Raw genomic sequence first — 27601 nt, forward strand, 5'->3', positions numbered from 1 at the left:
TATCTAATCCTGTGCATATATTCTGTACTTGATGGCGTCACATATCATCCGTGTTTCTGACTATCTTCTTATAGAGTTTTTGTCTTGTACAGCGGACCACTTTGGCTAAATGAGGTGAACAATAACTTAAGTAACCAGTCAGAGTAAAACCATGTACTGTACAGTAACCTTTCATCATCTAAAACCCCTGCACCACGTTCCAGTGCAATGCAGAGGGTGTTTGTACTTTTATGTCAGCATTAGTGTTAGATGCAGCAGGCAGAGCAATGCTTTTATTTAGACCATGGTAGCTTACAGCCAGGTTTCACAGATTGACCTTGTCCTGTCTAAATCACCTGCCTGGCTTTCTTCCAAAACATCTCTACTACATATGCTCTGTAAGCAGGAACATAATCAGGCACATCTTATGTGCACTGTGGAGCTTCTGTATGTTTACAATGAGCTGTGATGCTGGATGCTGAAGCATCAGAGCATCTAAGTTTTACTTGAACAGTGCAAAATGTTTTATTGCTACATTCTATTTCCCTTCTTCGCTTTTCTCATCTTCTTAATTTTTGTCTTGCATCTCACCTCCATCATCCCCTGCCCAATTTACTCCAACATCCAGACCCTCTCCATCTTTTCTTCCCTAAAGCGTGCTCTCCGCCCGCCCTCCTTTTCTCCACTCCTGTCCAGTGGCGCTTCAGTGATGCAGTGATTCATAGCTGCAGTAGGCGCTGCCTCATGGTCATGTGACCAAAGCCTGCCTGACAACATGGGGGAACAACACAGCCCGGCTGGATTGTGTGCAGCCACATGCACGTGCTCACACTCCCACGTGCAAACACGCACACACACATAAAGCAGAAGCAACATTATTGTGCGCATGCTCACATCCTCTCCTTTTTATCACAATCTGACAGAAGCAGCATCACTCAGTTGCACTGGGCGCCCTTACTCTCTACGGTGTAACCGCATTTTTATGACTTTGCTGATATTACCCACCATAACGGCAACCAACTGTCTCAGCAATATCTGAGATCTGCAATTTTCAGCCCTTATGCATTATTTATAATCCCATGCTTTATGCCTTATCTTCATAACTTACTCAAGCCAGTGTTTATTATCACAACAAATAGCAGATATGGAGTTCATTTTCCTCCCCTTGTTGCTGCTTCTGGGTGACAGCAGCAGAATAATCAAGGGTTTGAGGAAACTATCCCGGGGTCAGATTGTCAAAAGCTCAGGCAGCGCATTCATTATTAGTGTGTCGTCAGAAAGTCGTAGAGCAATGCTCAAGTTTTCTCAGCTAAGAGAGAATATTCCTAAGAATCTGCAGTTCAAATTAAATCCATATAACCTGCTTCCTTTAAGCATGAATCTTCTAATACACCTCTTCAAACCACTGTCAAATGCTTAGAATTGCAGTCATATTAGCTTCCTTGTTGGCAGAGGATCCTGATCATATTTTCCACTGCAGTGCTGAATAATGACCTGTCCTTTCTTCCTTGTTGTTTATCCGTTGCGCAGGTGGAGCTGGGCAGGAAGCAGGAAGTGGTGGTTTATGACCAGAACTCCAAAGAGACTGGGCATCTGTCCAAAGATGGCTTTGTGCACATTCTCATGGGAAAGTTGGAGGGTACCTTCCACAAAGTCTCCCTTCTTACCGGTATGTGAAAGTGTCTGTGTATGTGGGCATATTTGTGGGAGTTAAATGTTCGAGATGATAGTGGTATGAAAAAAAAAATGCTGTTCACTCTGTCGATTAAAATCACATCTCCATCCCTGCATTACACAGCAAACAGGTGCACTGCTTGTCATTGCAAAGTTCAGCCAGCAGATGTCACTACAGCAGATTTATCCAAGTCAGATAATACCAGCTGTTCTTCATTTCTTATCACGACTGATGGTCTGACTTTTAAGTGTCAGGTTCACAGGTGATTGTGAAGATAGGATGGAGAGAGGGAAATATCAAAAAGATGCTTCATTGATACAAAGTCTCTCAAAGTTGACTCTTTGATGTTTAATCTTCCCCGAGGTCGTTCTCTTACCCAGCATCACAACACTGATGTAAAGCTTAACTTTCAATCCTCTGGTCTTATTTACCAGAATGATTATCCTGTCATACTGCCCATCAAGCACACTAAGACTTATAATAGAGCTCCAGCAGGACTGTTAATAGGCTCCTTGAGTTAATATCATCTTGATTGTGATGGCTGCAGCTTTTTAAGGGATGACATTACACACACATCCACCCACAGAGGCTTATGAATCCGTCCTAAATGTGTCAGCGCAGAGAGTGTAATCTGCCTTAGTCAGGACTGGAAATGAGATGGGCAGAGGCAAGCTGCTCAGTTAAATCTCTGTTCTCTCCATCCCCACATCCCCATTCTGCACATCCTCTCAGCACGCTCCTTCCACTGGGAGATTACTGCTTATTTCATGAGTCATTTATGGATAATGAGGATTGCCTCAAAGAACCCCAGCTTCCAAAATTAGTTACAGTCACAGAGATGTATTCTGTACACACTTAATGGTGCATTCTCGAACACGCACACGCACACTCTCTGTGATTGTGTTTTAAATCCAGGATTTTCCTCCTCAGCTTTTTTTGATCAGACATATTGTTATTAATCAAAGTTTCTCTGTCAGCAGTTCTCTCCTCATTATCAGTCTCCACAGCTCACTGTGTTTCTTCAAGAGAAAAAAAAGTCACACCTCTTCCATTTCTGTCCCTGCTTCTCTGCTGTTTCCACGACAACAGTGGCAGAGAATGTTCCCCTGGAAGGACTGAGCCAATGGCGTTTACTGTTGTTTGGGTTCTTGTATTATTTGGGTCAGTAGAGCTTGCAGCCAGGGCCTGTGCATATATGATGTTTTGGTGCTTATGCACGGGAGTAGGCGGGCAAATGGAGGACTGTGTATGGACACGTCTACATGCTTGCGTGCATTATCAAGTTCCGTCAATAAGTGATGCAGGAGCAGTTGAGTGAGAGGATGCTGCAGAGTTTTAATGTAGTGAAGAAGACGAGTGAGCAGTCAACAGCAAGAAGGAATCTAATGATACTGTGTGATCAAAAAGATCTTTTTCTGATTTTCTTTACTTTCTGCACATCATGAAGACAAGAAAACATGATAGGGGGAGTTTTTAAGGACTTTGGAAAATGTTATTTGTGAAAATCTGAATACACTTTGAGTTTATTTATTCTTTTTTTAGAGGCACGTATATGCTCTCATCCCTCTCAAGGGGAAGGACTTTAGGTAGTAAAACTATGCGGATGGACTTGCATGCAGTTAACATCACAAAACTCCTGGAAAGGACTGTCTGATAGAATTGACAATGTGTCCTTTCATACAGGACAGTAGTCATTAAAGCAGGCAATGAACCTCCTTAGCATTTAGAGAATTCGACCACTTCTTATCATGGCTTCCAGTTAGATCCTTTCAGGTAATAGAACTCTGTTAAAAACCTGTTTTGTCCAAGAAAAAAAGAAAACTTCACTCTCACTTTTTGAATAATTCTTCCCCCAAAAATTGCAAGCAATAACCCTCTTTCTTATTTTGCTCCTTTGCTCATTGGATTCTCCCCTCCTTCTCCCTCAGCTTCCCTCTTTTTCACCTCCCCCTGCTGATCCTCTGATTTATGATACTAATAATTCTTCCGATGACTTCATATCTGACTGACGACTTATTTTCAGCCTCACATGTGCACACCATGCGCAACACTGTTTACACTCGCTGCAAATCAAGTGAAGGGGGTAATGTTAGATGGGAAAGGACGAAGGATGAAATAGAGTTGTGAAAATAAAAGAAAACTTAGATAAATAAGATAGGATTAATTATAAAGTTTTTACTAAATTTGTTTAGGGGAGGAACATTTTCGATCTTAAGTGATATTTTTGCAGAATCTTGCCAGTGTCAGATTGCAGTGATGCTCTATTCTAATATGAAGTTTTGTTGTTTTTCATCTTTTTTTTTTCTACTTTTTTTTATGCATTTTAAACTAATTTAAATATGCTTACATTTACCACAAACCAGGGGAATTAATTGTTGAGACTGGGAGATTGCAGATAAACTGATTGAGTGGCATGTTATACATCCCAAGTGCATGTACTTGGTTCGTATTGATCCAAAAACAATCAGTGACCCCTCTTGGGTTTCTCCCGATTGACCAAATAATCAATAGCACTAGTTTCGATATAGACCGCTTCCTGATTGCGGGTGATGTCATGTGGCCGTATCCCAGTTTGGATCATTGTTTTTGAATGAGACAAGTAATCTGGTCCCTACTGTCTCTCACTGTGTAATTACTTTTAATTATGTATTTCAGGATGTGGTTGTTGTGGTAGTTGGAAAATGTTAGTATGTGCATATGCTTGTGGATCTATGTGAGTAGAAGAGTGAGGGAAATGCACAAGCATTTCACTGATTGTGTGAAAGTGTTGGTGAGAAACATGTCTCTCCCAGGACAGCCATATTTTTACCACAGTGGTGATCTCACCCACTTGGATCTCAGGCTGATGTCTCTTGCCTTTTTCAGAGTTCAGATTGTGTTCTCTTTTTTTTGTGTGTGTGTGCATATGTGTGTGTGTAGTAAGAGTAGAGCACCATTTGGTTGGAGCCAGCTGCCTTCCCAGTGGGTCTAAAGTTTGCGTGTTTCCCACCAATCTGTAAGCACAAAGCCAAAGCAAAGATAACACTGACCACTTCCTGCAAAAGTGGAGCTAGGTGCTATGCTGGCTAATGCCAGCTGCATAGCTGCGACATGTGCCACAGCAGCTCTCGTGTAGACCTGCCAGGGTGAAATGTTTTGATGTTGGCATTTGGACCTCATGCTCTAGTTTTAGCAGATGAAGCTGCAGACAGAGAATAGAAAGAGAAACATCAAAAAGTGAAAGAGCGATTAGACGAGGTATGAAAAAAAAAATCCTTATGTTCTACAGATAAATAGAGTTGACTGATGGGTCCAAGCGGAGGAGAGGTGGAGATAAAAATAATTCTTTTTAATCATTTATACTGCAGTACTGAAAAAAACAAAAAGTATTCTGACAAGGTCTGACAGGACAGGTAGGTCACGGAGAGAATTAAGGTGTGGGGGGCTTTGCAGATGTGCAACATTGCTCCTAATCTTTCCCAATGCCATCTGCCAGTGTTTTTTGTGGGATTACTAAAGCGTCGCATTACTGGGTCAGAGAGACAAAGGAGGGACAAATGAGATAGAGCTAAGGAGTGAAAACATGTGTCTCCTTTGTTTTCACTGGGGAGACTTGGGGGCAGCATGTTGCAGCGCTCTGAGCCCACACAGCAGCTGCTATTGATCAGACCTAAAACAATTACTGGATCAACAAAAAATTAAAGGCAAATATTTACATATTTAACATTTTTTAAATATTTAAATGTGAATAATTTGCTTGTTTCAGCACCTTAAATGAAGAATTTTCTGCTTTTCTTTGTTTTATGTTAACGTAGATGAGGGGTGCCCAAGTCCAGTCCTCAAGAGCTACTATCCTGCAACTTTTAGATGCATCCCTTCTCCAACACACCTGAATGAAGTGAATGGCTCGTTACCAGGCCTTTGCAGCTCTAAATGACATGCGAATGAGGGATGCAGCATAGTAGCTTTCGAGGACTGGACTTGGGCACCCCGTCATAGACACTGTAGAGCAGTGTTTCTCAGAACCCACTGGCCTGGATGTTTTAGATGTGTTCCTACTCCAACACACCTGAGTCAAATTAATGAACTTCCTCATCAAGTTCTTTGCAAGCCTGTTAACAAGCCCTTCATTTCATTCAGGTTTGTTAAAGTAGGGTTACCTCTAAAACATGCATCTTTGTATTAACTGTTTGCTTAATCAACAAAGATGCCATCATATTTATTTATATTTCATATTTAAAAAATAAAATTAAGTCAGTCAGCTGTTGTGTCCTTATGATGTAATCCAGGTTTGCAGGTATGTATAGTTAACTTGTGACTTCTACCTCTTTGAATAAACAGGCTCAGCAAGGTTTGAGCTTCCCATAGTACATAAAGTAAGTTTAATCAGATTGAGTGCATATTTTGCTTTCAGGCACAAAGGTGAAAAAAGTAATAATACTCACTGACATCATCGTGTGCACTAAATTCACTTGTTTTTTGGGGGGTTTTTTTGTTTTTTGTTTTTTGTTTTTTTTGTGAATTCAGTGCACACGATTCCTGGTTCCACAGTTTAAAAATATTTATAACTGTGCAGAAGGAACTATATACAGTCGTTTTTAAAGCATTTTTGTTAAACTTTTATGAATACAGGTTTTGCATCTTAAATGGAAAAGCAGTTTTGTTTTTACAGCTCATACCCACGCTGTCAGTTGGCCAAATCAATGAAAGGGCACAAGATGAGACATTGTGGTGACATACTGATGAAAGGTCCCTCTCCCTCATTGTCTTTGGTTCACACTCTTTTTTTTTGCACACACAGACACACTACTTCGCTGCAGTTCGTAGCATCGTCTTTGAGAAATAAGGTCGGGGTGTGCCTCCCCAGACGGAAGTACAAAGGTCATTTTAGTTATATGTAATTCTGCTACTCTGATATACAACAGGGTGGCGACCTGTGTGTGTGTGTGTTTGTGTGTCTTTGTGCTTCAGAAAGAGGCTGAAGAGGTGAGGTAATCATAAGAGGCCGAATCTCACAATGCAGCCGTTCACAGAGACATTCCAGTGAGCTACATAAGGAGGTCTGTTTGTCTCCATGTGTGTGTTTTAGTGTATCCATGTATTCCATGTGTGTTTGCGTCCTTTTTTGCATGAATATGTGCATATGAAGCAGTGTGTGCACGCGCATGAGGCAATGTTCGAGAATGCATGTGTGATCAAAAGAAATAAAGACAGAACAGAGGGACAAGAGCTATTGAGGAGATGAGGTAATACTCTTCATTACGTCCTGAATGTGTGTGTGTGTGTGCCAAAGTGTTTGCCGGCTTTATTTTCATTCAGTGTGTGTGTGGCCAGAGATCTTACTTAATGAGCTAGGCTGTCCTGTGAAGTGTTTATCAGCCCTTGCAGAGCTGAAAGTCCGTCTTTAAGGTGAATTCTTCTTCTTCTGGACCCCAGCAGGATGTCCTCTTGTCCTTCTGTCCTCCGAAGCAGCTTTACGGGGGAAACCTCACCAACGTCTGTCATGGCAAATACATAAGTCATATTAACAAAAAGGACATCATCATATAGTCCTTACCAGGTCTTGAAATTTGGTTGCTAGAACCTCACTTGAAGAATAACTTATGACTTATAACACAGTTTCATTATTTAATTAACAATGGTAGAGGTTGTTTTTTTTTTTGGCATGGCTGTGTATGCATGCTCACAGCAGTGTTTTTTATGTTTAAATGTTTTCTCTGAAATACATGATGGCTGTTCCACCGGTGCAGACAGGATGAGCTACTTGAGATATCTGTGTGATGAAAGCTAGACTGACATTATTACTCAAGCTGTGCAAACAATATTTAAGTGATATTTGCACACTACCTTATGCTTCCAGGCATGTTGTCATTGACAACCACTCAGATGAGAAGATTCAAACTAATTTTGGTTGTACACCTCAGGTTAATTCCCCCCCCCCTTTTACAACTCTTTTCTGTGTCCCTTAGCCTTTTAACCTGTCATTTCTGCACCTTGTTGCCACCTCTCTCCCTTTGCCTCCCCCACCTCCCTTTGAACTATCTCCATTACACTTTGGGGAGCTCCAGCAGATCAATGATTTCATTGAGAAGGAGCCAGTGGTGCTATTAAAGAGGTGAGCTCACCATCCCCAGGGAGGTCTGACACATTATTCTCAATGACCTCGCCCTCCTCGCCACCTCTCCCTACGTTTCTCCTCCAGCCCCCTTTACTTTCTCCCTTGACTTCTTCCTTTCTTCACCCATCCCCTCCTCCTCCTCTTCCTCCTTCCTCTTCTCTGTTTCACGAAGCTGAGAACAGAGCTCTATTTTTAGGCCCAGACTCCTGCGGTCATCACATCTGGCGCCAGTGGCCTCGATGCTCTCACCCTGGCCTGTAGATACATAAACACACACACATATATGGACAAATGCACACCCACCAGCCCCACCCCAGCCTACACCAAAGGACCACAAAGGTCACAGAATATGTGCTAGAGAATAACTATGACATCACCTCCTGATCTGAAAAGTGTTGCAGACTTTGAGATTGCATTGAAGCTGAACCATGACATAATGCATTTTTTTGCAGATATGTATTGAGCTCCTCTTTTAGGTTCCCACTTTGATGAAGTATTGTCCTCATTATTAACTTGCACACACACTTCAGCAAGCATGCAGATGCATGCACATGTGGACAGGCTCTCATACACATAAACATACATAATATGGTAACGGGGCCCACGGGAGGTCTGCGCTGAGTCGAGTTTTATGTAACAATGTTCTGTTTCTGCCAGTGTTCTCACCCCCTCCTTCCTTGGTCTCATTGGCCTCACATGATAAGCTTGATGTCATTTTCTCCTTCTTTCCCTGAAAACGGGAGAACAAAAACAGGCCTGCATATGTGTGTGTGTGTGTGTGTGTGTGTGTGTGTGTGTATGTGTGTGTGTGTGTGTGTGTGAGTGTTTATGTGAGCTGTTGCCAAATGTTTCCACCATGACGTGATCTCTCTGCTCCGCTTGCCTCCTGCTCCTCTTCTCTTTCTCCTCCATCACTCAAAGTCCTTTGCTGGCTCAGAGGGCTCTTGAACACACACCTGAACACACACATATACATCCACACTTGTGAAGCGTAGTCATACTTATGCACTTAAGCATGCGAAGGAAGAAAATTACATTTTCTCCCAGATCCATTCAAAAGAGAGATGAGCATTAATTCCAAATTGTGTGAATAAAGATTAGAGCTTGTGATGTCAGTACAGGCGTACACACACATTAACAAAACCTAGACGTGACTATTAAGCTTAGAGGAGCTTATAGGTGACGACCATTTCAGTTCGTTTCTGTGACACTTAATAGGAATAAGATTAAATTCTTAGTGGGAAATGCGCATGTAACACATACTGGAAAGTAACGCAAATTAAGATGTTGAATCTCCTTTTAAAAGATGTTTTTTGTTTTGTTTGGTTTTTTTTCAATACTTGGAGTCAGTAAAGTGCCCTAAATACGTTAGCCATAGAGATGGTTTGTAATGTGTATACAGTCCGTTCGCAGTGCATAACTTATGGCTCTTGAAATCTATCTAAAGACTCTTGGAACATCCCAACCCACCCCTTTCATGCATTCGTCCAACGTGGGATAAAAATAGTTTGTTGAAACTGTTACCTAGGCAGTGTCAACACATCAGGTCAACAGGAGCTGAAGTTGAACAGCTAAGCTAACCCGGGCTCGGTTCACCCCCATCAGCACCTCATAACTCAAACGTCCCCACGGGTCCGGGCCAAGTCATCTGTGCTTTGGTTGCCGTTGCCATCAGTTTACCGCTGCAGCATTTATGCTGACGACTCTGACACACATGTGGAGTGGAAATTTCCTAAAGGCACAAGAAAAGGGAAAGAATAAGCTAGCAATTATGCTAGTTTATCCTACTCAGGCCTGGCCTGCATCCACTAAATTCCATTCATGCTCGGACTGCCCACTGCTGCTCCTGTCATAGCGTCATTCCTTGGAACAATGGTGGATTCCTGTTTATCACCGAGCCGTCTTTGATGCACTTTATCTCTGGCATGCTGCAGCACTACTTCCTTATTTACTCATTTTTGTTGCAATGTGGGTTTTTTTCAGCTTTTTCTTCACATTAGCACCACACCTACAATGTATGGATGATGTTCTACTTCTTGGCTGCGTTTCAAATTGTGTTACAATAATGATCGTCTATGTAAATATAAAGTTTTCTAACTAACTTCCCATTAAAAAAAGATAAGGCTTTAACTTCATTGGAACATGAGTATTTCTCTGTGATACAGTTCATTGTGTAAATCCTCTGTGATTTAACTCTTTTCCTGGTATGTATACAAACATGTAACAGTAGCCTTTTTACAGTAAATACTCGCTGACCACACAGAAACTTTTGGGCTGGACCTCTGCTGTCCTGGCAGTTTCCTGATAAGGGCTCGAGATTTTCCATTGCCACAGCAACTGGCTAATTTTGGAGTTGCAGGGAAGCCAAAGGCTTCAGATAGAGGAATGCAGCAGTTTGTGATCATTCCTTGTCCTCCTGATATCTCCCCACATAAACACACTTACAGTCTCTCATACACAAGCATGTACACACATTCATAAATGAATTCAGGCCACTTCCCCCTCTGTTGTGTAACTATTTCCTGTTTCAGATAAAGGAACATCAGGGCTCCCCAGGGTGAAAGGGAGACGCCTAAAGAACTCAGCATGTATATATACAAATGTGTATCTTAAGGATGTGCTTGTGTATTTACACCTTAGAGCAGATTTTTATTTAGACAGAAGAGGGAAGTTCAGAAGTCTCACAATCGGCTCTAGAAACCATTTAACAGCATGATGTAGGCGTTGGCAGGCTGCACACAAACAGCTTGCTTAGTTCCTTTCATTGCATCGCGTCATTCCTTCTCTATTGTTCTTCGGTGGCTGACGGACTGATGTCACTGCCGTGTTGTGGATGTGACACATTCACACACACATGCACACACACACCCACTCACACACACACACATATGCACACACACACCCACTCACACACACACAGACACACAGTCTTCGTGGCATGTAGTCAGGAAAGCCGACCTTGACCTCGGGTGCTGTGATAGCAGCCGTCACTGTCCTCCACACCCAAATATAGTCACAGGGTGCAAAGCTTTACTTCTGTTGTTCTGTTTTTTAATTTATTTTTTCTTCATAAACTTTTTTTTTTTGTACAAATTATTGTGAAAATTTAACACCTTTTAAAATCTCTTGTGCAGGAAAATAGTTTCACTATAATTTACGCAGACATTTTTTTTCCTCTGCACCGATTTGCATTTGATGTCAGAGAAAAGCCAGGACCTACTGTCATGTTGAAGAATATGCTTATGCTAATCATAGCACACATTTACAACAGAGACACCCTGGTACAGTCAAGCTGTCTTAGCTAATTGTAGGACAGGTAAAAAAGACAATGGAGGACAATGAACTAGCAAGGGACCAGATGGCGTAGCTTCCAGCTCTGCTGTGGGGACAGTTTGTGTGTCAGCCTGCCTGCTGTGCTGAGAGGAGCTAATTAACACTCAGCTGATCTGAAACCTGCCTGTCAGTCTGCATGTAGCCACACAAGCTCATTAAACTGATCTGTTGTCAGCTCCTCTCAGACAGAGCAATGCAGTTATTGTGATGCTTCCCCATGTGTCAGACTGTCCCACATGCAAAAGAGGTGGGGTGTGTTTTCAGGTTGTTATTGTGCCCCAAGGAAACCTGTGCATCCCAGCTCAGGACATTAGCATTTAAAATAAAACACCACTCTGTTCGGCTCAGCCAAACTTGAGTAGACAAACTCACCTCAGGGGAAATCAGCATGGACAGGAGTGTGCACTCTCTTTGCACACATTCATAATGTTTTCATTAATTCAGACTGATTTACATAATTTCTGCAGATATTCAGCCTCCATCTCTTTCACACACGCATGAAACACACATACTGTATAGAGGCTCAGAAAAGAGCTTTAAACTGTCTCACTCATAGCTGAAATGTACATTCACTTAACACGTGCATACTAGGGAAACACTCAGGTTTCTCATGCACTCATACTGAAGGATCAACTTTTGGTTGTGTTAATGTTAAATTGTAACAACCCCATTTTTATCTCCACACATACACACACATCACTGAACACCACCAACTGGGATTTTTAAGTAGTTCATCTGGTTTATGATGCCCCTTGGTGTATTTGATAGCTTCTCTCCTGATTCTCTCCCTTGTGTGTGTGTGTGTGTGTGTGTATGCGTGCATATAAATATACAAGTGCAAACTAATTTCTTGCCAGTCTGGCAGATTTAGTGATGCAGTAGCTGTGGTTTCTGAGCTCCTCCAGGGGGTTAAGTTGTTTGGAGGGCAGCGGGGTCTCCAGCATGACTAAAACGAGGAAGCCTCCCTCCAGGCTGAGAGATGAAGCTACCTCATGTTTGGAAGTAGTAATCTATACACCTTTCTCCCAGCTTAGAAATGCATTCAGATGCATTTCCTTGCATTTTTCTTTGGTTCACCTTCAAATTTTCGCCTCCTCACTCGTACTGTCTTATATTGAATTAACGTTTCTTATATTATTCTGAAAGTGATGAAGGGATCACAATAAAGCATAGATGTGAGGAGGCCATGACTCATATACACAAAGGTTTCTTAGTTTGAGAAGCCAAACATGTTTAGAGAATAATTCCAGACACTGTTGCTGTTAATCTGAATTTTGAAGGGACTTTAATTTAAACCAGGAAGTTTTTAAAATGTTGAATGTTTATATTTTGTATAATTTGCATGAGAGGTTTTAAGTTCTTGACATGTTTTGAGTTTTAATGCTGTATGTCACCTGCACACTTTTTTTTACTTTTCTTATTTAAGTCACCATGAATTTCTAATATCTCTGTAGTGATTGGAGCACCCCTCATTTTTTCCGCACCCCCATCTTGTCTTCTCACCTCCAGCACCTCCCTCACCCTGAATTGCTCCATCTATCTTTTCTGCTTGCTACCCGGGTGACTACCTCACCCCCCAGGCATGGCAGCTGTGTTCTCCTGTAGGCATTACATCACTGCAAGAACAGCCTTGTTACTGATCCCCTGACAACCGCCACTATCAACACACACACACACACAATATTATACATGCACACAAACACATATGCACTTAAACTTGTATTTGGAGTAAAAACTGTCAACCTTGCCCCCAACCCCTGCAGCAACATTCTTTCTGTCTTCCTCTCACCTTTGCAACACTGATCTTCCTCCCACATGGGTACACACAAAAACTTAAAGCTAAACACACACATTAACTCATCACCCGAACCTTCTCTACCCAGATAATGACGTCTCTCTTTCCTGCGATATCTTGAGAGATGATCCGCGGTGTCGGTTGACACTCCTGTTGCTGCCTGTCTCGGCAGGAGGGTGACAGCTTCAACAAAATATATCAAATGAAAGAAAAATACTTAAGTTTATTTGGTAGATATATGTCTGATATTTAGGCTTTGAGGATTCATTGGATGGAGAAAAAAAAGGTTTATGTTACTGAAAAACTACAGATCAGGGAAACCTTGAATGTGTCACATGTGCCAAAGGTGCTGACTTTACATGAACACAAAGACATGATTATTACAGGTTTTTAGTCAGATATTATTTGTACGTTTTTGGGGCGTTTTTTTGTTTGTTTGTTTGTTTTAATTAAAGTGTTAAGAATATCCCACTTTTCTTTGTCTTGTGACTGGAAATCAAATTTTTTATTATGTCAAAACTGGTTGTTAGGGATTTAAGGACATTTTGTAAATAAAACAATTTCTCAGTTGATTGAAAGTATAAAGCAACATATTAACTGTGCAGATAAAACTTAATTATATCAATAATATTTGTATTTTTTCTTTTCTGATCAAAGGATCAATGGATTTACATTAATTGCTTAATTAAAAAATGTGAAACACCAACAGCTAGGTGCATATTTACATTTTACAAAGAGAAAGAAAGTTCTTTCTTTGCCACTGAAGAGGCCTTTGATCGTGTTTATCAGGTCACATCTGTCACTTGTATAAAAATACACTATATAAAAATAGATAAGTCATAGTAATTTTTGCATCTTTTTTTTTTTTTTTTTTTTTTTTGCATCTTTTTTTTTTTTAAAGAAATTGGACAAAAAATACCCACAAAACCTTAAATCACCTTATCTTGTCTAACAAAAATGGATGAAATAAAGTCTATGATTTCAAATGTTTTATTAAAAAGACTGCAGATGAGACGGACATCAAACAACTTCCACATCTCACAAAATTTTGCACGTCCTGATCATTTTGACAATCTTTTCCTACCCTCTCTAGTAACTTTTGTTATTTCTTTTTTAAACCTCAGTCTTTTAATCAATCAAACAGCTGAACTTCTAAAGGCTTCAGATTTCAAGAAGCACTAAGAACTTGTCTTCATCTCCTGAGCCCCTTTGGCCTTTTAACACCTTCTTGCATTTTACCATATGCCTCTATGTCATACTCATCTCCACTGCTCTGCCTGTCTGTTTTGGCCATTCTCTATGTATGTGTATGTGTCTGTAAACTATGTGTTGTCCCAGTAACAAGCCCAGTATCATAAAGGCACACTAAATCTAAGAAGGAATCTCAGAGGAGGGGGTGATGGGAGTGACCGTACTACCTATTTCTGACACAGCAGGACACACATGTGCAGTCAATAAAAAAGGCCTGGCTGTCATTTATAGCGTCTTGGCTGTAATCCTCTAATTAACACACCTACTATTCTGAGCCTTGTTACTCTGTTGAGGACTAGAGGAGGAGGAGAGGGGCATAAAGAGAGCAAGGGCATGATGTTGTTTTAGGATCTTAAAAGGGTCCAAGCATTAAAACAGCTTTTGTTGCTGTTGGCTTCCAGCTTTGTGGGTTTGCAGGTGTTAGGAAGTCGTCCTTTTCAAAGCTGGTTTATGGCCTCGAGTCACACACACATAACAACTTGTTTGAGATGGAGATCAAACCTGGGCGACTGAGGAGTGTGTTTGAAGTGTAGTGATTCCTGTTGACCACTGTGGAGGGCCACTCCTGCCTCAGCTAGCTGCAGGTGGGGAAAATATGCAGGAGTGTGTCTTGCAATGGGGATTTTAGTGGGCTGGGTGTGTTTGTTCAGAGCTTGAAACCCTCCCAAAAACTGTCTGCATCTGTCACAAAGCTCATCATGAGCAAACTGACCTATTTCCTCTCTCTGCCTCTCCCGCTTTTGCACAGGATGACGTAAGGCTGTGTTCTCAATGGTGTGTGATCAATCAGGGGTCCACAGTGATGAGATGAAGTCAGTCAGCATGCGGCTGCCCCCCTCACTAGACATCTTGTATAAGCTTATTTGTTTTTTATTATTTGCAGTGACTTAATGTGTTTTAGGTCCATCTGACCTGGTTTGAATGTAATCAGTGTACCGTAACGTCTCAACCAGAGACTGAGCAGACGGACAGGGAGGACACTTGATTGTCCAGACACTGTTTTTAGAAGTTAGTTTGAGAAAAAGATGATTTTGTTGATTTAAGGCCTTGTTTTTCTAGCAAAATTTGTGAAATATTAAACTGAAACACGAAAAGCAAAATATAAAATCTGTATTTGCACCATAATTAGTTAAGATCTAGTCTCCTCTGGTAATTTCCTAAAGTCACTGCTGCTTCTTTCTATAGCTAAACTTGTGGCCTACATGTTTGTCATTCCATCGTCAAGTACCGGGAGTCTGTGGCCTGTCAAATGAACGATGTTTGTCGACCGCAAACATGTTTGGTCTTCTCATCACCGCTAGTGTTCATCATTTCATTTATTCCATCCAGCCTTACTTGTGCTCCTCTCCTCTCCTCTCCCCTCCATCTCTAAAAGGAGAACGCAGTGACATTAGCCAGCACAGGAAACATTTATGAAGTTGAATATATTCCTTCACCTTCAGAAACACAACAGCTGTCAACACACTGACACTCCCCCAGTCTTTACAGACTACAGCACATCTAAGGCATTTCATCTAATGGAGCTGTTTAACTTGTTTTATCTTCTATTATACAATACATTTTAGTTTCATTAAAGGTACACAATCTGTATTTTAAGAAGCAGACAAGCATCTTTTAGGAATAATATGGCTTTAATCATTAAAAAACAAAGTTTGAAAAGCCATATTTTGAATTGAATGCATGACTAATGACTTTTCAACAGTAAAGTGAGAAAAATCTGGGAAAAATCTACTTTGAGAACCAGATTAGGATGCACATCAGCACAAGTTTCTCTAAACGAGTCGGGTCTTGCTCTGTGTTCTCTGTAATCAATATCATAGATGCTATTAAAACTGATAGCTGCATATCTCTTTGCAAGCAGCTTGATAGTTTTGTCTTAGCCTCAGTTCTGCCCTGACAGAGGCCAGCTTCTCAGCTAGGCCCCTGAGGTGGCCGCATATTTGTTGGGTGAGTAAGGAATGTGGTTACGTGCCTTAGACATTAGCTATGACGGAGTGCTGGCTCCACAAGAGAGGGAGGTAGCAGAGGAGGGAGGGAGGGAGGGAGGGAGGTTGGGTAGAATCTGAGCTCACGGCAAGTGAGCTCATTCAAACCCCGAGCTTGAGGAGAGAGTGCAGCTCCGTCATCCTTTTTGCAGAGAGAGTCGGAGGAGGAGGGAGAGGGAGGAGTTTAAACTAGTGACTGAGCGAATGAGAAACGAGGAGAGTGCAGCGGCACAACAATAGTGGGCAGCTCTTGTAGCTGTGGACTCACAGAGACAGAGAGCGCGCTCAGAGGAACACACAGACGCTCTGTAAACCAGCTGCAGGCAGATCACAGCTGGCATTTACGCGCTGACATTAAAGGCTACTTACTTTTTTTCCTTCTTGTGCTTTCTGAGACGACCGATCTTCATAAAACCACAGAACTGCCAAATATTGACGCAGGAGGATTCTAGGAATTTTTGTGGTTATTACATTGGATTTTGGCCATATGTTGACTTGAGGAGTGTGTCCACAGACATATTGGACTGTTTTATATATATTTTTTGTGTGTGTCTGTGGTTCATTCTGTCCATTCAGGAGCAGCTAATTGAAGCAGTGGAGTTTTGTGGACTTTGTGGACATTCAGCCTGAGGACTCACCTCAGTCACCCCGTCCACTTCTATTTGTTTGTTCTGATATTTTTGATTGGCGAGGGGTCACTCTGTCCCCGAAGGACAGAGCACCAGCACATTTCTATCTGTGTGCGCCCGTGAGACAGAGTTTGCACTAGGGGATGCCTCTGGATGTGGTGATTGCCCCAGCAGAGGACTGCTTTTGGCCCGATCTGCAGGACACAGACATGAGGCTGAAGATCAGGGTCCGCCGGATGAAGGAGGGGAGAGAGCTTCGAGGTGTGTATCCACCTGAAGGAGAAAGGATGTGTGCATGTTTGTGTGAGCAATAGGACCAGAACATACCTGTTTGGAGAACACTATATAGAGAATGAAGGCCTGTGTATGTGGCATCCATGTAAAAGATGCAAAGAATGTGGAGAATGATTATTGAAATGGATTTTTGGGAGGTAAACACTTTCAAGTGTTTTACTGGAGGCAGGACTGTAAAATAAATTGATATTTAGTGCAGGTATAGAGGAGAAGGGGAAAACCTTTCATGCTTTGTGCACTGCAGATCGGTACAAAGGCTCCAGAGACTGTCAGGTATTCCAGTCCATGCTTGCTGCAAACGAAAGATAGATGTGAAGTGAATTTTAAGGATCTGTACCAGATCAATTGCTAGATTTACTTCTACAACAGGCTGAAATAATACATCATAGGAGCTGAGCCAAACCTGTTAATTGTTTTCTCACTCTTTTGTTTGTGCAGCTAATGTGTTTAGAGAACCAGAATAGGAAGAAGGGGGATTAGAAGGATGACATCATGAAGATGAGAAGCGATGAAGAGGAAAGAGAGGAGAGAAAAAGGGCTCAGAGGGAAGAATGAAAGCCGTGACCCGCAGTATTACATAGTGCTCATGCTCTCTCAGCCTGTGGTCATTGAGATGTAAAACTATTACAAAGGCTGTTTTTCATTCTTCTGCTCTGCTCTTGGCTTTTTGCACTCATTCCTGCTCACTCTCCCACTGCAGAATGGTGTCTTGTAGAGATTATGTTATCAATATGTGTGCAGGGTGCACTGCAGGTGCTTAACATAACACCTTTTCACACAGAGCGATGAGGCAATGACAGCTGTTTGTGCTAAGAAAAAATCCAACAACGGAGCTGTGCATTTTGCACAAAACAACAATTTGGCTATTTATCAATTAGAATTAATCTGCTAGTATTGCTGAGTTTGAACACATGAGAATATGAGTGTAAAATTTCTAATGTAAGTGGGATCCCAGAGATCTGGTGTGAAGCAGTTAGCCTAGTAGCTCTTCACATTAGTGCACGTGTTCATGTTCAGTTTATCTCCACACAGACAGGTTTCCACTTTTTAAATTCATTTGCCACTTTGGAAAAATGTATCGCACATTTACCATCATCAGGTGAAAATAGGTTGCGTGTGTCACAAGTACTGAAGCACTTTAACACATCACTGTGGAAGTGGACTTGTGAATGCAGGCTAAATTACTGGAGGGTTTATGGTCTTATATTGCAGTAACACCGTACCGCTGAAACAGCAGTTGATCAAAGTGACATTTTCTCGTTATCTGTCCAGTCAGATAAAGAAACAATAAACTGCTTAACCGTCAGCCTCTATGACGACATGTTAATCATATAGCCGTTTCAGGCTGTCATAAAGCTGAAACAGTGCATGAAAAGCAATGACCTCATCCTTCTGGCTCATCAGTATTCTATCAATCTACACATTTCTGACAGACGTTGCTCAATCTCACCACAAAAACACACATACTCTCATTGCTTCTCCAGGCTGCAGCTCAGCCTTTGTGGAGCTGAGAGGGACATGTGTGCAATGATGTCATGTTGGCAGGATGAGGGGGCTCACATTGAGATGCTAATGTCCCCTCATAGTGGAGGGGACAGCTGGAGGGGCACAGAGGGATGGCGTCATGTCTCCCCTGATATGAACCACAGAGGAAAGCCACAGAGGGGTGCAGGGTAGTTATTCAGGCAGATCAATGCCCCCAGGGTTTTGTGTGTATGTGTGCATGGATGTGTGTATCCCCTCTTCTCCATTAACAGACGAGTTAAAGGGGAAAACTGAAAGCCACACAGAGGCTGAAGCACACACACGAAAGGAGGGGTGAGCTTGTATTGACAAGGCAGTCGATTGTACCAACAGTAGTGATGTAACAGCAGAGCTCTCATTAACTGCCAGACAGGTGTTTCCTGCATCAGTATCTTTGAGATTTCCACCTCCATTCTACAGCAACACCATCCTTGTAACCTGCATCTTAAAACTGAAACTTGGGTGTTGATTGGTGAGGATGAGGATTTACAACTAGTGAACAAAGAGGGCCTGAGTTTGGCTGGCTCTGACAGGAGCAAGGGAGGAAAATAAGCACTTGCATAAATGATGAAGTGAGCAGAGAAGAACGGAAAAAGGAAGTCAGTGCTGGCTAGTGTTGCCGATGGCGACACAGTGCCCTCTTTCCTGCTTGTGTGTTTTCATTTTCCCTGAACATTTTTTTACTTTTTTATAGCGCGTGTTCAGAACTGGGTTAGTTACATCCTGTCCAAGTACATTTTCATGACTTCAGTGTGTGACTGAAAATGACTTTTAATTCTCCCATAAGCTTTTATGTTTGTTCCACAGAGAACATTAACGTTCATTTTCTAATAGTGCTGTAGATTTAGTTTTGGTTAAAGTCGCAGTTAAACTTAGGCACATAATAAGTTTATCTCTTGAGTGTAATGGAGTAGCACATTGGTTTTACTCATTATCACAGTGAACTCATCTTTCCCGTTTTGACTTGCTGATGTCATCCTCATGAGCCGTCGGGCTGCTGTGTGTCATGGGTACTTTCTGTGACAACAGCGTGAGTGTACAGTGTTTTTAGATTGGAATTGGCACATGTGTCATCATTTTATTATGGATAAATTTCAGGATATGTCTCATGGCATTTTCTGGTTGCATTATATTTATTTATTTTGTGCCATTTGTTATTTTATCCTGACAACACCCAGGGCAACAAGTCAAGCCAACTCTTGTCAACATCACTGCCCTTCCTCGTTGTCATGGCAACTTTAAGTGGAGTGGGTTCAGGTGACAAGGTGCCAATAACACACTTTATCCTCTGTGACGAATGTCCATTAGCGCTGACCGTGTAAAGCTTTGACTACAAAGAAGGTGTTTGTGATTGTGTTGGGGTAATCTCAGTGTAATGCAATAGCTCTCCAAAAAAGCAGGAAAGCACACCAAGTTCTGCCCTCTTATCTCTGACTTCCATCTCATTGCATGCCAGTTACCCCTTACTCACTCACTTAATCACACACTCTATTCTTTAATGTTTATTTAACACGAGATGAGGTCAGCTACAGTAATTATGCTTCTAATTATTAATCCAGCCACATGCGATCAAAGGGCAAAGAAGTATTTTTATTCTTGTGTTCACTTCCTATTCATACACACAAACACACTTTCTCCTCGGTGTTAGCCACAAACACACACACTCTGTCCACTGTGAAACATCCTGTCTTCAGTATTTCTAACAACTCTCTAACAATGTTTTCACAACGAAAGGGAAATGGTTGCAGTGTGACGTGAGGCTTTTCCTGTTGATTTAATGAACTCCAGGAATTTGTCTCTTCCTCTCTTCCTAACACAAATACAGTAAATACTATAGGTAGCAGTAAAAAAAAAAAAAAAAAATAAATTCTCATTGTGTGTATATTCTCCAACATGAGCTGCCTGGGAACAGAAAGACCAGGAAGAAAGCCTTTAAAGAGCTCTTCCTCCCTCTGTTTTATCAATTAATGACGCTGTAGTGCTGCACATAGGATCACTAGAGACGCTGGAGGAATCGTACACCGCAGCCCAAAGCCAAGTGTGAATTACAGATGTCTGTTTAGTCAACACTATGGAGCCTAAAAAGATTAAATGATATGAGCATGCCTGCATGCCAGCACCCCCTCAACCTTTGCAGGAAATTTTCCCTCCTAAATCGTGAAAGTTATCTGATCATTCTTTCTGCATCTGTCCTTCTCTCTGCTCAACCCCCCTTCATGTGGAGCACTGATGTCATCGCTCTGCCGGTTGCCATTAATAACTGGAAACAGACAGGCCTTCTTCACTTTGCTCTTAAAGTGACAGTGCATCCAGAATAGCACAGGGTCATGACGACGGACCCTGTGTTTTACTCCTCTGAAGCTGTTCTGCTGTGAAGTAGCTCCAAATTTCTAACATGGTATCCTCTAAACATTTGCACAACTTTTTTTTTGTTGTTTAAATCTAATCATTATTTATCCCAGATGTTATATCTGTTGAGTACACAGTGCACGCTGCTGGCTCTGTTTGCTCTCCGTGTGTGTTGTTGCTACATGAGCAATGCAGCTGGGTGTACGTTACAATGGAGAGTGATGTCCTGCCTGCCCTGTGCTGTGTTTGCTACTTTAAATTAGTGATGTCATGTCTCACTCACTCTCACTCGGCGATTGTGCGTGTGGTGTTTATGTGTGTGTGTTTTAGGTGCACATGCACTACGGCCTAGATTGGGTCAAGCAGGGCTGAACCTAGATTAGGTTCCAATCTCTTTTCTGGGCTCAAGGTTTCCTTGAAGCACTTCCCTCCCTTTTCAGCACTCCTCAGCAAAGTCATTACCCACTCCTCAACACACACCTCACCCCCAAATCCTCTATTGTCCCCCACCCTGCAGTTATACAACCACAGCGCTGCAGAGTAATGATGAATGTGGGCATGTGTGTGTGTTTGGTCGCACTGGGTGGAGAGACAATTAAAGATGGTGAGAGTGAGTATTGAGCATATGTTCTCTACAAGATTATGATGTTTGAGTTGATATCCGTAAGTGTCAATGTGTGTGTGTGTGTGTGTGTGTGTGTGTGTGTGTGTGTGTGTGTGTGTGTGTGCATTGCGGTTGTCAGGGGGATGTTACAGGGCCTCTGTCCTGGCCCTGCACCTGTGGCCTCTTTCATTCCCTCGGCCTGACGCAATGCACTGCTACAGGACATGAGCTCATGCAGGAAACAGAGCCACACACTCTCTCTCACACACACACACACTCACACACACACACACACACACACACACACGTACATATGCCAAAAGTGGAGCCGCCTGCCTCTTAAAGGGCCAGACATGCATTCCTGGCCGCCCAGCAGTTAACCTAACTCACACACAGAAGCACAGAGAGCCTCTTTTTTTTTGCTTCTGTTTTACTAAGCGGGGCCCAGACATTGTAGCCCAGATTCAACCTTTGAATATCTATTGAGCGTCTGTCTGCCATGCTAATGGTGGAGCAATGTTCGTGATGAGTTGACTGGAGCCTTTGCAGAGTTTCCAGAGCGCTGTGTGACTGTTCAGTGGAAAATCATTAGTGCGCCTAACCAGTTTTTGTCTTGTCCTCTGCTCTTGCAGGAGGCTTTGCAGCTTTCTCCTCCTGTTTCCCTGGTCTGTGTGAAGGGAAGCCTGCCACTGCTCTGCCAATGAGCTTGTCCCAGCCCTGTTTGCCTGTTGCTAATGTAGGGCCCACTCGCATCCTGCCTCACCTCTACCTGGGTTCACAGAAAGACGTCCTCAACAAGGTAGGATTTATTCTGCATCTTTTCACTGATGTCATTACTCTTTAAAAGACTTTTTACTGTTATCTCACAATAATGACCATAAACCACTTTTAACGCTCTCTGTAGGATCTAATGGTTCAGAATGGAATCACCTATGTTCTGAATGCCAGCAACACCTGCCCCAAGCCAGATTTTATCAGTGAGAGCCACTTCATGCGCATCCCTGTAAATGACAACTATTGCGAGAAATTGCTTCCATGGCTGGACAAAACCAATGAATTTATAGGTGAGTGAAGTCAAAATATATTGAAAATATTAGCAGCACAAAGTACAAAAGCCACTGAGGGAGGTGCCTTTGCAAGGAAGTAAATTCATCTCAAGTTATGTGTCAAAGATTGCTGTGATATTCAATACAACATATCTGCACATTGTCTCAGTCACGTGCAGCTGAGATAACAATAGTGTTAGTTGTAACACAACAGATGACTCCCTGTATTCTTCCGGGTAAAGTCTGTTTAAGGATACGTGTACACAGCATTGTGTGTTTTTTGTGAAAAGCTGTGTGTATTCATACTTGTTCATTGCCATCCCAACAGACAAAGCTAAGGTGTCAAACTGCAGAGTCATTGTCCACTGCTTGGCTGGAATCTCGCGTTCAGCAACCATCGCCATTGCATACATCATGAAGACAATGGGCTTGTCATCAGATGATGCCTACAGGTACGTTTGCTCCTCCCACCCACCTCCAGCTGAGCTAAGGTGTCAGCCCCGATAAAAAGACGATTCACTGTTGAAGGAAATGCTAGAAGTCCTCCCTCCCCCAGTCATGTGAAACGAAATTGTTAGATGGCTTTTCTTTGTCCCAATAGGATAATTTTCCACTGATTGATGTACTGTACATTTGTTAAAAAGTATTTGTACACTGCTTTAGAAAAAAAACTTTTATTACCATGCTTATATGAGATAGTATGTATATATTACTATACTTGCCTTTAAACAGTAGTGCAATAACTTGTTTATTTAATCATTTGTCCTCCTGACAGGTTTGTAAAGGACAGAAGGCCGTCCATATCCCCGAACTTCAACTTCCTGGGTCAGTTGCTGGAGTTTGAGAAGGGCCTGAGATTGCTCAAAGCTTTAGCTTCTGATGACAAGATCTCTGATAACAACTCCAAGCAAAGCTCAGAGGTTAATGGAGTCACTACAGGTTGTGAGATGAATGGTCACCACAGCAACTGTGACTCATCTGTGGCAGAGTTACACATGCCACCAGAACCCAAGCTGCCATCACCCACATCCCTCCAGCAAGGCTTCAACGGCCTGCATCTCTCTGCAGAGAGGATCATGGACACTAACCGGCTTAAACGCTCCTTCTCCCTGGACATTAAGTCTGTCTATTCTCCTAACAGTTCACACTGTCCCAGTCTGGCACCCACACATTCTGAAGACGTCCCCAAACTGTGTAAGCTTGACAGCCCAGGAACAGGGACCTCCAATGGTGTCTACTCACAGTCGCCCGTCCTAGACAGCCCCAGCTCTTCCGACTCTCCATTCCCCTCACCAGGCAGTGGGGGCAGCATAGGAGGTTTGGTGCTTTGTGGAAGTGAAGGAGCCCACCGGTCTGGTACCTCCTCATCCAGATCCAGAAGAAAACATAAGCACAGTTGCAACAGTTCTCCAGTCCACTCCCAGCCAAACCAACCTCCACAGTCCCTCAGCTTGTTGCTGGACCACAAGAGCCCCAGCCTGGTTGACAACCTAAAGGGCTCCCTGCTCCTCCCACTACCCTCCCTACCCACTGTGGGGTCTGGGGCCATGTGGACCAAACACAGAGACACTGTCCAGGCCACCACTCCCGTCACTCCAGTTACTCCAACCACAGATGCACCCTGGCATTTCGGGGCAGAGGAAGGTGGTGAGGGAGAGATGGAGCTGGGAGGAGGGGATGGAAGGGGAGAGGAGTCGTCGGTGAGGTTCGGGAGCAGCTCAGCATATGTGGCTTTTGGGTGCAGCGAAAGTGTGAGGTTACGAGACAAATCCCAGAGGGAGAAGCCCTCAGCACCACAGACACAGAGAGACCACCGCGACTCCACGTCGTCATCAGCAGCGGCCATGTCCTCTGGCTCCAACAACAGCACGCCTGCGTCAGAGAAGCAGTTCAAACGGCGCAGCTGTCAGATGGAGTTTGAAGAGAGTATCTCTGAATCAAGGTCCAGAGAAGAACTAGGAAAGATCGGGAAGCAGTCGAGCTTCTCTGGTAGCATGGAGATCATCGAAGTGTCCTGACACATAATGGACATGACCAGAGCTGTACCTCAGAGGCAAAAATGGACCTGATTAGAGGGAGCGCAAGAGGACGTAATAGGTGGAGCAGAGGAGGGCTTTTTGTGCTCCCTAATAGACAGTGTTAAAGACTCCAACTGAGGCTGAGAGTTAATGTGAATGGTTATCAAGCGAAGTAGGAATCTCACCTGGACAGACAGAGCCTCAGATGTGATGCTTAGCTGACCACGCCCATCCTGAACTCTTAATCTGAAGTAAAGCCTGGGGGAAGGGGAAATAAATGGGTGACTGTTGGTACTGAAACTTTTTATGTTGATGAGCTCTGTCATAGTTGAAAAGAAATTACCCTGAGCAAATGTCATGTTGCATCCTTAATATATAAAATTCCTTTACTTTGACAGATTAGACACAAACTGCTTGCCTGTGGTCAAATGTAATTGCTTCAGTGGGTGTATAGCTTGTGATTTGAAGCCCCATATTTCCTCCCGAAGCTTCACCCTTATGTCAGAGAGCCGCAGAACCGTGCACGGCTACATCCGTCCCCTCCCCAGTGGCTCTGCCTGTCACAGACGCTGCATAACAACATCAACAGTGGACTCCTTAATGGCACCGTCTCCTCACCTCAACACAGCACAAAGCAGAGGGATCCTAAAGACTTAAAAAGGCGGTACTGCATTAAAACAATGAAGGATCCTCATCTTTTTGTTGATGAACTTTGAGTCAAAGACTTGTAATGCTGGGCAGTATTTTCTCCCTCCCTCAAAGCACAGTGTGTCTTTCCTGACTTTGGCTTTCTTGTTTCCAGTGTTAACAGTGTGATAGGGCTGAGGTTTCAGGATGCTCCCCTAAAAATCCTTTCCAGCTGAACCCAGTTGCCACTTATGGCCACCAGTGAGCATGCACCTGAAAGGCTGACTACAGACAGACAAATACTATATATACAATATGAATATATATAGCGATTTTAACGGACTTATCTTCAGTTATAGTTTTAATTTATTGTATTGGTTCATTCTGGTAATGAGAAATAATATAATGTTTTGTGGATTTATTTCTTTTTTCTTTTGTTGAATTATTCTTATTATTATTTGCTGTATGGTATTTATGAACACACACTCATACAAATACACACATTCAACTAATTCAGCAAGCAATATGTGCGGTTCCTTCTTTGGAGAGAGTGATATATGACTTTGAAATGCACTTTTCTGCTTTCCCGCTGCCAGTTACCATTCACACCCTGGCAACACGATACTCCAAAAGCCAAGTTTTGCCTTTTTTTTATATATATATCTGGGAGGATGGCAGACGCCCCATTAATGGCATCTATAAAAACAGGATCTTTGTTTTGGCTCAACTACAGTGTAAATTATTGAATTTATCACATTTGAGGGCTCCAGCATCAACTAGAAAGACTGTTTTTTTGACAGTGTGCAGAGGGAGTCAGGTAGCTGCACACACTTTGATCATGTACAGTAAAACATGAGGGCTTGCATAGCAACTATATGCAAACAGACACACACTCCTTAACAAGGTCAAGATTCACAGACTCACAATGTGAGTACTTTCTGAGCCAACACCAGTTTGTAAGTCATCGTCACAGCATGTCCCACCAAAGCTGAAACCAGCCACACACAAGCTCACCCCAAACTGTATGCACTTACACTTATATTCCCACGTCGAGCATAGGCCCTATATTCACCCTTTTGTTCATTCTCAGGGGATCTTTCAGTGAGCCAAGCCCAACACAGGGTACACTGCTGCTGGCACATCAGCACAGTGCATGTCCATAATGCTCCCACGCTCTCTCTCTCTGTCTGTTTTTGCTCTCATTTCTTCATTTTCAAAGCTTTGATTAAAACAGCACAACACCATGGAAATAAAAAGCAGGATCTTCATGCTCTGAGGTGAAAGGAATGAAAACATTTGCTCTCCTGGTGCGAGATGGTTATTTATTTATGATGTAAATGTGTTTGTTTTTCCTTTGACCCTTGATTAGCTTTACTCTCTGGCGATCTCTGACCTTTGACCTTATGCTGCTGCAGTTACAGTAAGTTCCTGTGCTCCCCTGAGGTTCAAACAACCTCTCCTTTTTTCATCTTCCTCCCTATATTTTTAAGAAACATTGTTAGAATTATTTATGATATGTAACAAGGATGATGCAGGCTGTCCCAATTACAAAATTGTTGTTATTATTATTATTATTATTATTATTATTATTATTATTATTATTATTATTATGTAAATAGGATCTAAGAACACAGAATTTAGGTGAGTTTTTAAAATAAAAATCCTGATACCTTAGGCTGCTTAATGCAAAAATACCTCAGGTTCTATTGAAAGGCTTTTCCTTCCCCTGTACATGTTTTGTGAAAATGAGACAAATACAGACAAGACAAAATACAAACTCTTCTCTGCTTCCTCTTTTTGTGTGTTTGCATGGGGTCTTAACAGGGCTGGGTAAGGCAATGCTGCAGAATAAACCAAAAACATTGTACCGCATCCAGAGTCCAGGACACAGCTATTGATTCTGTGTTGAACAAGCTCTATTTAGACCACACAACACAGCTTCATTGATGTTTTTCTCTTAACTCAGTGGCATTGCCAAATGGTTCTATTTGCTGGTGGGACACTGAATTATTCAAACATTGTGAATTGCCTTCTAGGCAAACATGCCTTACAAAAATAGATTTATTATTGATTAAAATTAAAGATCAATAATGTTGGACGACATTTAAAAAAACTCAGCATTTGAAATTTAAAATATTCTTTAAATTTAAAATCTAAATATTCTGTAAAATGTAAATAAAAAGGGAAACAATGATTTGGAAATAACTTAAATTTCATACAAATAATTAAAACGTTTGAGAATTTTAGACAGCAAACATGAAAAAAATCATTTTCACAATAAAACCACAAGAGCAAGTTAAATTTCTACCTTGTAAGGAATGAAACATTCATAAATAAAACGTCTGTGCCACAGCTCATCTGGACTGAGGTGAAGTAAAAAAAATAATAAAAAAAA

General features: G+C 42.2%; 1 protein-coding gene across 7 annotated transcripts in view; it reads left to right on the plus strand.

The window, feature by feature from the left end:
- The window catches only part of dusp8a (dual specificity phosphatase 8a), a 42785-nt gene extending 15802 nt beyond the window's left edge, over nt 1–26983 (plus strand). For 6 of the 7 annotated variants that reach the window (XM_041997264.1, XM_041997265.1, XM_041997268.1 and 3 more), the window contains exons 3-7: nt 1510–1648; nt 22148–22314; nt 22420–22579; nt 22890–23013; nt 23337–26983. In XM_041997264.1, coding sequence (XP_041853198.1) covers nt 1510–1648; nt 22148–22314; nt 22420–22579; nt 22890–23013; nt 23337–24579 — 1833 coding nt within the window. In that variant the 3' untranslated portion in view covers nt 24580–26983. Of the gene's footprint in view, nt 1–1509; nt 1649–16315; nt 17006–22147; nt 22315–22419; nt 22580–22889; nt 23014–23336 lie in introns of those variants that run through there. The other variant, XM_041997269.1, reaches the window with a different exon arrangement.
- Nucleotides 26984–27601: the final 618 nt, after the last annotated feature.

The sequence above is a fragment of the Melanotaenia boesemani genome, chromosome 10, assembly GCF_017639745.1.
Source record: "Melanotaenia boesemani isolate fMelBoe1 chromosome 10, fMelBoe1.pri, whole genome shotgun sequence".
Classification (NCBI taxonomy): domain Eukaryota; kingdom Metazoa; phylum Chordata; class Actinopteri; order Atheriniformes; family Melanotaeniidae; genus Melanotaenia; species Melanotaenia boesemani.